This window comes from Peromyscus eremicus, chromosome 1, assembly GCF_949786415.1.
Source record: "Peromyscus eremicus chromosome 1, PerEre_H2_v1, whole genome shotgun sequence".
In the NCBI taxonomy this organism is placed as follows: Eukaryota; Metazoa; Chordata; class Mammalia; order Rodentia; family Cricetidae; genus Peromyscus; species Peromyscus eremicus.
The window spans coordinates 63,509,549-63,521,937 of record NC_081416.1 but is presented as its reverse complement, the minus strand read 5'-3'; the positions used below and the strand labels follow the sequence as shown (position 1 = coordinate 63,521,937).

The following is a 12,389-nucleotide window of genomic DNA, read 5'->3' as shown; positions in this document are numbered from 1 at the left end:
TCAGACAGGAGAGGTCAGTGTAATGACTTAATCAAAGTGCCCTCTGGCCACAGAACCCTGGGGCAGTGAGGGGCAGATGTCATATTTTTGGCTGTATTCCTCCTACTCTGTAGAAGCCATGCTGTCCGGGTGCTACTCCAAGGCTCCTCGGCTTTTGACAATTTTCACTTGGCTTGGACCTTGAAATTGAGCTCAACAGCCCCACATTTACAGTGTCTGTAAATGCTGGGGTAGCCACCACAATGCCACTGTCCTGTGGCACCCGCTACCCAGCTGCCCCAGTCCAATAGACTTTCCCCATGGAAGACGGCAGGCATTGGATGCCATCACTCCACAGGCCCAGAACACACGCAGCAGGCGACACAGCAGTTCTTAGACTGTAATTCTCAGAGGTGAAAACTATACACAAATTGCAGAAATTGCCAGAGCAGTGTGTATCTCTAGAAAACGTTCTTTGCCATCCCACCCACTCCCTCCCCAAACCCCTACCCTCAATGACATGTCAGAATCAGCAAGACCTGTTCCCACCCCCGCAGCCTTGAGCAGCAAGCTCAGGGACATTCTGGCCAGGCCACAGCAAAGACTGGCCACAAGGCTATGTACAGCCAATTTCAAAAGGGTCCAGAAAGCCAAGGGCTCCTGCCCCAGTGTACCACTCGGGCCATCTGTAATCTGCCAGCCTACAGCTAGAGGGGCCAGCCATCATGATGGCTGCAGGACTCCCTCTATGTTGCAAGTAACCATGGTCTAGGTACCGAGGGCCCTCCTCGCCCAACCACCACTCTTGACGGGCACCCATGGCTCCCAGCAGCTTCACCATACTGACAGCCTCACGGGCAGGCTGGGCGGTCAGGTCTTTGCCCCACTGCTGCCTCCTCCTGGCCATCCTGAGTCTTCAAAGCAGCCTGAGAGAGAACTGCCCTTGGACACAGTCCAGATGGCCTAGCTGCTCCCAGATGAGGGGCAGATGGAGCCACACATGGGCAGGGCTGTGGGCTCTGCCTCACTGTCTGCAGTGGAATCTGTCATATCTGAAGTCTCAGGGCATGGGAGAGGCTCGTTCATGAGTTCCTGGCTCCTCTTCAGCCTGGGGAGGGGGGAAGAGGGAGACGACACACAAGTATATCTATGTAGCCCACCAAATGGCACAGCATCACTAGCATCCCCAGAGCCCACTGATGAAGAATATATGGCTTTTCCTAGGACCCATGGGATGTGTCCTTCAGGGATGCCAAAAATGTCCCTTGTTGGAAGCCCTGTTTCTGGCACATGCTGGGAACACAGGGAGCTGGAAAGTGGATATGGGTGCTGAGAACATTAGAGGTATGGGAGGCTCAGCCCTCTGCTGCTGGCCACAGAGCCATGAGGCTGGGAGCCACAGGCTCTGCATCTCAGCTCATTCAGAAGCTGTTTCAGTGGACAGCATTGGAACAGCTTTTCAAAGACCATGGCCAAGCCCATAATTCATCCTGTCCTCCAACCACAGGATGGGGGCAGTGTCCTCAACCAGACCCAAATTGCTCTCTGCATCCTCCTCAACCTAGTACAGAGCCACTGCCTCCAGGAAGACCTCCCTGCTTCCCAGGCAGGGGAGTGTTGACCCCTTTCTTAGGCCCCACTATACCATGCTATCTCCACTGAGGCAGGTGTTAGCTGTCTGTGATCTGTCTTGCCCTGTCAGCCACCCATGCCCTGTCTTTGCCACTGGTACTAGATACTAACAAAAGCTTTTCTGGGTGAGTGACCAAGTGGCAGATGTGACTGGAGGGGCCACCGGGAGGTGACTGGCTCTGGTCTGAGCCAAGTGTGTCCCTGAGATTCTAACCACTGGATTTAAGTTCACCTGGAAGGTCCCCAGGGAGCCCCTGCAGGGGCCTGAGAAGAGGTCACTCAATTCTACCTTCCATAGCCACTGCTTGTCTTCCCAGCGAGCACAGGCCACATGGCTGCTGGGTCATCTGTGCTGTGTAACCCCTGTTCCCCTCTATGGTCCCACGCATACATACACTCACTTTTCTCGGTTAAAAATCACAAAGTCTTGCTGGATAGCATCCAGGCAGTCTTGCAGGTACTCATTCTCCTGTGGACAGAAAGATCATCTGGTGACTTGTGCTGGACGCTACGGGCCATCCCCAAGCACTGCTCCAACCACCCATTCCCGAGCTCTGGGAAGGAAACTCTCGGCTTCCAAGGAGCTCTGCTCTTTAGAAGCCCACCTCCTACATCTGAGAGCAGACTCACTAAAGACCAACTGTGGGGGCAGGGGCATGACATGGGAAGGACAGCTTCCTCAACTCTCCCGTACTCAGTGAATTTGCACATGGCGCCTGGTAGAGAATCTGGTAGGGACCCTGAAGGCACATTGCTCCCTCAATAGCTGCCTCCACTTACCATTCCCCCTTAGAATCATACTTGTGTCTCCCAGCAGCACAGCCAAGCTCAGAGGTGAGGGGCCCTATGGGGAGCTACAGGGCACAGCTAAGGGGCACCAGTGAGAGCCAGGGCAACAGCCTGGGAGTGGGCATTAAGGCCATCGGTAGGCTGTAAGTCAGAACATGAGACTAAAGAGCAGTGTCTGCAAGATACTTTCTTCCCTGGCTCAGGATCAGTTTCCTGGTATGAGCACCCCAGTTGGGTTTCAAAACACTACAGGACAGGTTTTGGAACCCCGGCTATGGGGTTCAAGGGAAGATCCCAAATCGTCTTGGAAGAGTGCTGAGAAGTGAAAATGTATGCATGGGCAGGCTGAAGAGTAAAGTCTGAGGACCTACAAGATGGCCACGTTCTACCATAAGGTGGTAAGCTGGCGAGGGGGTACTGGGATGGGAGATACTGCAAGAACCCGGCCCTGGTGATGGCACATTCAAGAAGCTGAAGCCCAGGGGTGCACTGATTCAAAAGGAGCCTGTGGTGATAGCCAGCAGAGCCTGGGGCTCTTGGTGGTCAGAGAGACCAGGGTTAGAGAGGCAAAGGCTACTAGCTGCCTCAGGGCAGGAGACACAGTTATATATTTGCTTTCCAGATCCAATACCAGTCCTACAATCCTTTATCTGGGAGGGGTTAGGTCTCCTAAAGGGGAGGACAGCTGGGTCGCAGCAAATGCTCACTGTGGGGACCAGGTACCTGCTGCTGTCCCCACAAAGGGGATGTCTAGTGCTTACAAGTCTGCTGAGCTAGCTCTCAAGCCCTTCTCACAGGGTCCAGTGGCCACAGACCCACCCTTTCTCTGGATGCTGAAGGCAAGACCCGGGTAAAGCTAATGGCATCTGTCAGTGCTGGCTTTCCTGTCAACTCAACCACTGGGTAGCAGCTGTCGAGATGAGGGAGAGGAGGGGAAACAGATGTAGGTTGAGAATAAAGTGTAAGTTGTGCAGATCAGCACATTTTATAGACCAAGTGTGTAGCATGGCAACAGTAGTTAACAACGCTGTACTGTATACTTGAGATTCCTAAAAGGGTAGATTGGGAAATTCAGCCTTTTCCCCACATGCATACAATAATGATGTGGAAATGGTGGGCACATTACTTGGCTTCGCTTTGATGATTATTTACCATTTTTGCTTGAAATAACATAGCAGCTTGTACACCTTAAGTGTCTATAGCTTTTCGGCCAATGATTCTTAAATAAAACTTTTAAAAATAGCTGTTATAGGGGGCTTGGGCTCAGTGTATACAACATTGCAATACCAGGAGGCGAGGCAGGCAGATCTCTGTGAGTTTGAGGCCAGCCTGATCTACAGAGAGAGTTCCAGGACAGCCAGGGCAGTTTTGCAGAGAAACTCTGCCTTGAAAAACGAAACGAAACCAAACCAAACCACCAACAACAACAACAACAGAAACCCACCAAACACCCACATTGCAATGTAAGCATGAGGATGAGGATTCTGATTCCCAGCACCCACATAAAAAAACAGGTAGGCATAGAGGCCCGCCTGCAATCCCAGTGCTCAGGAGGCAGAGGCAAGGGATTGCCAGAGCAGGCTGCCTAGCTGGCCTAGCTGCATCAGTGAGCTCTGGGTTCATCAAGAGATTATGCCTCAGTAAATCAAGTCAAGAGAGTGAAAAAGATACAGGACATCAGATTCTGTCCCCTCCCTGTATACACATGTGCCCACATACCCACACACATGTGTGCTCCCCCCACCAGAACACACACATTAAAAAGCAAATGCTATAATAAATACCCCTAGACCAACCAGCCTACACTGTCACCAGGAAGCATGGCACCCAGGCTGAAGTAACCAAAAAGAGCCACAGAGACTTTTATCTTTACCTCTGTTTTTCCATTATGGTGTCTCATAAATTTGCCATTCTGCTCGCAAGACATTCTGCAAGAACCAAGGTCCCCTGGGAACAGCCTTCCAGGGGCAAGGATGAGTGGCTATACCTCACACCTCTTCCTACTGAGAATGTGCCACAGACCCTGGCCTGTTTCCTTACTTGTAGGAGGCAGCTAGTTTTCTTCATTCCTGTCCAGTGCCCTCCAGAACCCTTCTTGACACCATGTCAAGGTAGGAACATGAACTAGGTGTGTGTGTGCACACACACATGAATGTTCACATGCCACTTGATCCTTTCTTGTGGCTCTGTTCCCTGACTTGGGCGTCTCCTCTCCTTGTATCTACAGCAGGTCCAGACCAATCAGTACTTAGCTGAAGGCTTGATGGGACTCAGAAGACCTCCAGATCTCTGCAGGTCTCTCCTTTGCATGAGATATCACACACGCAACGTTTTGCCCCATTGCTGTGGCCACCCCGAGAAGGGCCTCCATTCCAGCAGAGGAACTGACTTTAATCACCAAAGAGGAGGTTGGGCTCTGTTCCTAGATGGGCCTAGCTGTGTATGTCTATGTACTGTCTGACGGTAAGCAGACAGACACAAAATTCTAGTCTGAGAAGGTAAAAGCCATCTCAGGGATGAAGGTCTGAATCATAGCCTTGGACAGGATTCATCCAACAAAATGCTGAGATTGGCAGGGGTGTGTTGTGAGGGTGGGGAGGAACCAAATTGGCACTGCGATACTGGTGAAAACCCAAGTATCAGCCGTAGGCCTGACCATGAGAACAGTACCAGAGCAGGGGTGGTGGTCTATCCACTAAGCTCCACAGTGGCACATTCCTAGGAATTCAAGTCCCCGGCGGCCTGAGGAGCCCCTACAAAGACATCTAGTAAAAGCGGCTCTGAGTGAGACAAGAGGTAGACTGCTGTGGACTCTGAGTGGCTCCATGAGCCTCTTTCCTACAGACTGTCCTCTTGAGTAGTCCAGGTTCTGTCCTCAGGAGGACTCCTATCACGTCTTCCTGTGCTGGTTCTACTGGGCCTCCCTGTGGAGCGGTCACATTCAGCTCTTCTCCAGTGGCCTATGGTGGGCTGTTGGAGCCCTTGCCAGTACACACAGAGCCACCAAATCCTAGGTCAGGTACAGGAGCGTGAAAGCTTGGCTCCTTTGGAGCTGGTCATGTCTGCATCACAGTCTGTACCCTTGCTGGCTCAGGCTGAGGCCTGGCCCCTCAGCGATTGCTCCCAGGCATACTTCCTTAGTGGCTCATATATATGCATAAGAATCTTCTGGTCAGGAAGACATCAGCAAGACTGAATAAACGCTCAGACTCAGCACTAGACTGATGTGTCACTCATGTTGACAGAGAGCCTGGGGAATGGAACCAGGTCCAACACCTAACTCTGTTGCAAACAGATGTGTCAAGGGGCTCAGGTACTGTTCCTAAAGTGCTCAGAATTCACTAGAAATGCAAAAGACCCAGACCAGTGCAATAATCTCAAAAGAACAAAGTGGCCAGAGTCACAATTTCTGGTTTCAACGTTGACTTCAAAGCAACAGTAGCCAAGACAGCATGTGCTGGATGAGGACAGATCAATGGGGTAGGATTAATCCATAAATAAACCCTGCTATTTATGGTCAGATTGATTTTTGAAAATGGTGCCAAGAAGTTCAGTGGGAGAAGAATAGCCCTCTCAACACATTTCTGCAACCATCTGATATCCACAGACAAGGGAACAAAGATGAGCCCTCCCCTGACACCACACATAAACATCCACTCAAAGTGGATCGCAGACATAAATAGGAGACCAGGAGCTATCAAACACACAGGCAAAATCCTCCTGACTACAGGTTTGGAGATTCTCCCCCAACACAGCAAAACAGAAGCAGTGGATGCTCCCAGCGGCTCGGCATGAAAGACTCCAGCTGCAGATGACACACCCACAAAGAAAAGACAGTCTAGCAAGCACATGACTGTCACCTGTCTGACAAGCATTTGCACCAAAGTGTAAAGAATGAAACAAAACATAAAGATTTCTGCACTGGGTTCTGCTCTGTAAACAGCTTCCACATTGCTGCTCCCATTCTTTCTGCCAGAAAGAAAGAAAGAAGAAAGAAAGAAAGAAAGAAAGAGGAAGGAAGGAAAGAAGGAAGGAAGGAAGGAAGGAAGGAAGGAAGGAAGGAAGGAAGGAAGGAAGGAAGGAAGAAAGAAAGAAAAAGCTGATGCTCAAAAGATCAGTGGCTTTTCTTGGACCTGTCAGAGCTGAAGACAGCGGGTCCCGGTGCCCCCAAATCTACCGAAGACAACAGAGTCCCAGATGAAAGGGGCTTCCCTGGAGCTGAGACCAATGGATCAAGAGCTGCAGGAGTGCTTCCTGGAGGACCTCCGAGGCTGTATTCTAGGCTCCACTCACCCGTTCCTTCCTGGGCTTCATTCCGGGAAGCCAACAAGTATTAATGGAGAACCCAGAAAGGTTCCCCACTTAGGTCTGGAAGAAGAGGGATGACCCACCAGGTGAAACACATCCAGAGTCTGTGTGGAAGTAGAAATTGGTGTCCAAGGGAAAATCCACTGTAGTGGGGAGGAGATTTTTCTGAGAGCAAACTCCACTAGCCTTGGCACGTCACCCGAGGAGAGAGAAAGTGCAGGGAAATGTTGGTAAGGGCGCAGAGTTAATACAGACTACAGACTCTCCCCACCCGACTTCTGCTCCGAGTGAATGGTGGGGGCACAGCACAAGGTGAGCAGTGCTGACAGAAAGGGGCTTCTTCCTATGAGAACATTCTCCCACTCAGATGAAGAAGCGGTGTTGTTTGAAGGTAAATTTTAATTGGCTGAAGGCATATTGCAAGTTCTACTACAACCACTGGAAATACTTTTACATTGATTTATGTGTCTGCATGCACACACATACGTGCCAGAGGACAACCTCCGGAAATCAGTTCTCTCCCTCCACCATGTGGGTTTCAGGAATCAAACTCAGGCCACGGGCTTGGCAGCAAGCACCTCTACCCACTGAGCCATCTCGCCAGCCCTCCTAAAACTACTATTGAAAGAACTGTAATTGGTGAGCTGAGGGAGGAGATAGAGGAACATCATGTAAAGTGCTTGATGAAAATCTGAGTCAAAGCTGGATAGGAAAGAGCAAACACGGTAAGTAAACTGGCCACAAACACAGTAGATAGGAATCCGACCGTGTCAATGTGAGTGGTCCAAACACACCCACGAGAGACAGATATGGGCACAGAGGACTTGGAAAGATAATCCAGCTTTAAAAGAACAGGAAAGGGCAGTTCTCCAATAAGATACGTAGTAAGCACAAAAGATGTTCATTAGTCAGCAAAACTCAAACAAAAAAGAGCTGTGGGAGCTGGGAGTGTAGCTCAGTTAGTAGAGCACCTAGCATGCATGGAACATTGTGGGGTATGGCAGGGCATGCCCCTAATCCCAGCACTTGAATGGTAGAGGCAGGAGATCAGAAATTCAAGGTCATTCTTGACTATAAAATTGGTTCAAGACCAGCCTGGGTTACATGAAACCCTGTCTCAAAAAAATAAAATAAAATAAAATAAACAAACAAAAACCCAACAGAGCATGCAAACAAACAAACAAACAAACAAACAAAATATTCCATCAAACCAAATAACTACAAAAAAAAAAAACCTAGTTAAAAAAAAAAAAAACCTTTACTGCTTCATACTCAGTGTAGCGGTTACATTGAAGACGCAAACTGAGCAATAAGAACTGGTGAGGACATAAGGCATTTACAGCCCGCATACGTGGCCAGTGGGGGGATAAAATGAAAATGGTGCAGCTGCAGAACACACCATGGTGGATTCCTGAAAATGGAGGCACAGAGGTAACACAGAGGCCGGATGCCACACTAAGGTCCCTCCCACGAAAAAAAAATGAGAGCACACCCCTACAAGGACCTACACACAAATTCACAGCAGTGCTACAATGATTCAAAAGCAGAAGTGGCCCAAATTCCAGTCAGGTGACAAAGGGCTGAGGGAAATGTGTGATATAGTCATGAATAAAATACTAAACAGAAACGGGATGTTTTTCACAATCAGAAGAGGGGAAGTGCTGGCCTTTGGGACAGCATGGGTGAGCCTTGAAAACAGGGCATCCAGTGCAAGAAGTGTGAAGGACCACACACCCTGATTCCATCTAGGTGAAATGTCAGAGCGGGGACATCCACAGGGACAGAGGCAGCTGCCATGCCTGCAGGGGAAGGCTGGAGAACAGCGGCTTCTAAGAAGGGGCTATGAGAAAGCTCTCCATGCAGATTCTGGTGGCAGGTGTGCTGGAAGCTAGCAACGTTGCACTTCGTGTGAGTATGAGTGTGTGTGTGTGTGTGTGTGTGTGTGTGTGTGTGTGTGTGTGTGTGTGTTGTATGCTATGTGACTGTAAGAAAATAAAGGTATTCATTAAAGTGCCTCAGTCTCAAGGTTCGCAATTTTCCCTAAGAAAGTTGGATGTTTTCCCAGTGTTAGCCGACTTCCAGAACACTTCCCACCCTCCAACTAAAGCTCCCACCAACTGCTGCAGGATGGCGCCGAGTTCCTCCCGGTGCAGGTGCCTACCCATTCATAGCCTCCAGAAGTCAGCATGGCAGTTAGAGTCTGTACATGTCTGGATTCTCACACTAGGTACCCACTCCCACACAGAGCCAGCTTCTATTCCCCAAAGCCCTGGTTCTAAACACCCCCAGCAAGAACCTCTGCCATCCCTACTCTTGGCACCTGGCCCAGGAACTGTCAGGCTGAAAAGCAACACACAGACACCAGGGATGCCATGGGCAGTTGACAGGAGACCCACCTACCTATCTAGGCCTGAAAAGTCAGGGCATCTAGAGGATGACCCCAGCCTTGCATCCCACACCCACTCAGGAACAACACAGGGCCCATCAGATCTGGGAGGGTAGACTCCAGAGAGACAGGCCCAAGTATAAGGCAAACACTGACCACTGATCACTACTACTCTGACATCAACACATAATGGTTGTTCTCACCAGCTGCACTGTGACTCCCCCTATCCCACCCCCCAAAAAATGTTCAGTATCAAAACCCTAGAACCCGTGAATGTGACTTTATGTGGGATGCTCAAGATTGACAGTCACCCCCAAAGCCAGAAAAGCAGGGAAGGATTTCCTTCTTGGAGCCTTCAGAGAGCAGAGCTTTGACAACGTTTGGATTTTGGATACTGGTACACCTGAGCACTGATGCACCAGGACACAAGTTGTCTGAGCGCTAATGCCCCTGGGCATAGCATCAGGGGCTTTTCACTCTCAGTGCCAGCCATGGCTCACAGCTGGTTCTCCAGGTGATCACTGTCCAGAAGGAGCAAGCAGCTGAGGGCAGGTATGTGGAAAGGCCGGGTATGACGAGGGAAGCTGGTAACGGTAGAGGGGAAGTCCTAAACCTCCTTGGGACCCTGGGAACACTACTGCGGCACTATAGAGTGCATGCTGTGCCCAGAGGCCATGCAGAGTGCTGTGAAGGGACCTTGCCCACCACACACAGGGGTGGGGAAGACCCACAGCCTGAGCCCAGCACTCACCGACTGTGAACTGTCCCTGCTGCTGTCCCGAGACTTGTTCTTAGCCAACCGCTTCTTCTTCTTGTGCAGAGGCCTTGACTCCAGGATCATCTCCTCCAACTCAAAGGTGGGGTCACAGTGCAGGCGGCCTTTCTGTGTAGAGACACGGGGTACTGAGCCCTGCCTGTGGGTGCCACCCCCTCCCCCCCAGCAGCCTGGAATTGCCTGTCTGAGCGCACGGGCTTCTTACATTGGGCACAAAGCCCGGCTCCACCTTCTTTTCACTCAGGTCATCCCAGAGCACGTGGGCCAGCGATGGGGCTGTCTGCATGTCCTGGAGACTGGAAAACCGGTGCTCAGGGTTCACGGTGAGGAGCTGCAAGGAGACCTCCTCTCAGACGAGTCCCACAGAAGAATGGTCACCTGCCCCAGGTTGGAGCAACCCTTGAAGGTGTCCTGAGGCTTGGAACCTCAGGATCGCAAGTGGCACGTGAGGAAAGGTGGCACCAAGCAATGTGGCCCGAGGGACTCTGATCCCAGTGCCCTGATGCCCAAGGACAACAGGACCTGCAGGGATGTCCTGCCAAGATTTGCCAGCAGGTGGCAGTGGTAGCCTGGCTAACGTCTTCTCACTGGCATATGGGCCCAACTAACTATAAGGCAAAGCCTCTTCTGTTATGATGTGGAACCTCCAGGCTCCAGAAACCCAGGCATCCACATTGGTCAGGACATCAGGTCACCAGGGCCAAGTGCCTCCTGTTCAGGTGTCATATATAATAACCCTTTCTCACAACTGTCCTGACCATGGGCTCTGCTTTCTGGATCCCTCCTTTAGGATACTCCAATCAACATATTTAGAGAAAAGCTCTTCATGTGATAAACAAGCCCTAGTCCAGTCCCAGGACATCTAGTATCCCTGTTACCCTCCATCCTCCTTCCAGTCGTTATAGACAGAACTTGGCTGTGAGAAAGGGAGGGGGGACTGGCTTTCTTCTTTGCTCTCTGGGAGTGGTGACCCAAGCCTGTGCACCTTCAGGGTGGGTGGGGGCAGGGGCAGAGGAGACTAGAGCACAGTCTGAGTCACGTGCCAGCCTGGTACCCTCTCCCTCCTACATGTGTGATGCAGAAGGTTTGATGCCTGAATTCTTTGCCTGGGTCTGAGCATCCTGTGAAGTAGGTGATGGCCACATCCTGACACATGGGTTCCTGCCAGGGTTACAGAGAGGGGTATGCCATCACGAGGGCCCAATCAGGCTGTCTGTGAGATGCACACAGACAGCCTGCTGCCTGCTGCTGGAACTAGAAACCCACTTCTCTGTGAGCCGGACAGGGTCTCAGACTGGTTGTCCAGGAAAGGTTACGGCTGTGCTAGTGAAGGGGTCTGTGCCCATGGAAAGATGGGGTGCCTCCCTGAGATCCTCAAAGAATGAGTGCAGAAGGGATGGACTCTGGTGGCGGGGGAGGGGGGAGGGGGTGGTGAGGAGGAAGGAGGCTCACCTTCCGCAGCAGGGCCACCATCTCCTTGGACCAGGTGGGCACATACTGGACACTTACAGTGCTGAACAGCTGAACAAGTGACTCCACAGCGTTGTTCGAGTGGATATCGTAGGGCCTCTGTGGGCAGGGATGCATTGCACTGGGTGTTCCTTCCCACCCCTGCACCCGGATGCCCTGCACCGGGTGCCCCTCCACACCCCTGCACCCGGATGCACTGTACCGGGTGCCCCTCCCCACCCCTGCACCTGGATGTACTGCACCGGGTGCCCCTCCCCACCCCTGCACCTGGATGCACTGTACCAGGTGCCCCTCCCCACCCCTGCACCCGGATGCACTGCACTGGGTGTCCCTCCACACTCCTGCACCTGGATGCACTGCATTGGGTGCCCCTCCACACCCCTGCACCCGGATGCACTGCATTGGGTGCCCCTCCACACCCCTGCATCCAAGTACAAGTGCAGGCACCCTGGGGAGCCAGATGCAGGTCCAGCTCTGAGAAGAGCAGCTACCTGATCCAGAGCCCAGCGGGGGGAGCTTGCACCAGGACTGAACTGGGTACCACAGCCCAGAAATTCATCTGTCAAGAATATGCATTCCCTACCACCACTAAGACCTAAGGTCTGGGTGGATCAGTCCCAAAGGCCAGGAGGTGCTGTGCTCATCAGGACTGGGGTTTCATGGAATGGTGGGGGTACCCCAAAAGAGGATACTGAGAGCAGTATGAGGCCTAAGTATATCAGTGTCTCTGCTCCTAGAGAAAAAAAGCAAAGTCTCTCCCAGGAACCTGCTGGACATACATCCTGTCCATCGCTGACCACCCAAGGAGACTCGCTTGCTCAGGCATCTACCATACTTTGCTAAAAGCCTGAGTCCTCTGAGTTTTGGGAGTACCATCCCCCCTCCCTGGCTCTCAGCCAATCCGGGGCAAGGGAGTGGCTAGCTTAGGGTTATAAGGCTCCATACCCATCCTCGTAGCAGCTCGTAAGCCATCACCCCCACCGACCACCAGTCCACCTCAAAGGAGTAGCCAGTCCCGCCGTTGACGAAAGAGTGGAAGATCTCTGGAGC

The 12,389-nt window shown here is 51.7% G+C and overlaps 1 protein-coding gene across 1 annotated transcript in view; it reads right to left on the bottom strand.

Annotated features, from left to right (window-relative positions):
• Window positions 1–365: 365 nt before the first annotated feature.
• The window catches only part of Stk32c (serine/threonine kinase 32C), an 84,988-nt gene continuing 72,964 nt past the window's right edge, over window positions 366–12,389 (bottom strand). The window contains exons 7-12 of the mRNA XM_059250242.1: window positions 12,285–12,388; window positions 11,322–11,438; window positions 10,075–10,200; window positions 9,846–9,977; window positions 2,013–2,080; window positions 366–1,087 (exon numbers count right to left, since the gene is read on the bottom strand). Coding sequence (XP_059106225.1) covers window positions 943–1,087; window positions 2,013–2,080; window positions 9,846–9,977; window positions 10,075–10,200; window positions 11,322–11,438; window positions 12,285–12,388 — 692 coding nt within the window. The 3' untranslated portion in view covers window positions 366–942. The remainder of the gene's footprint in view (window positions 1,088–2,012; window positions 2,081–9,845; window positions 9,978–10,074; window positions 10,201–11,321; window positions 11,439–12,284; window position 12,389) is intronic.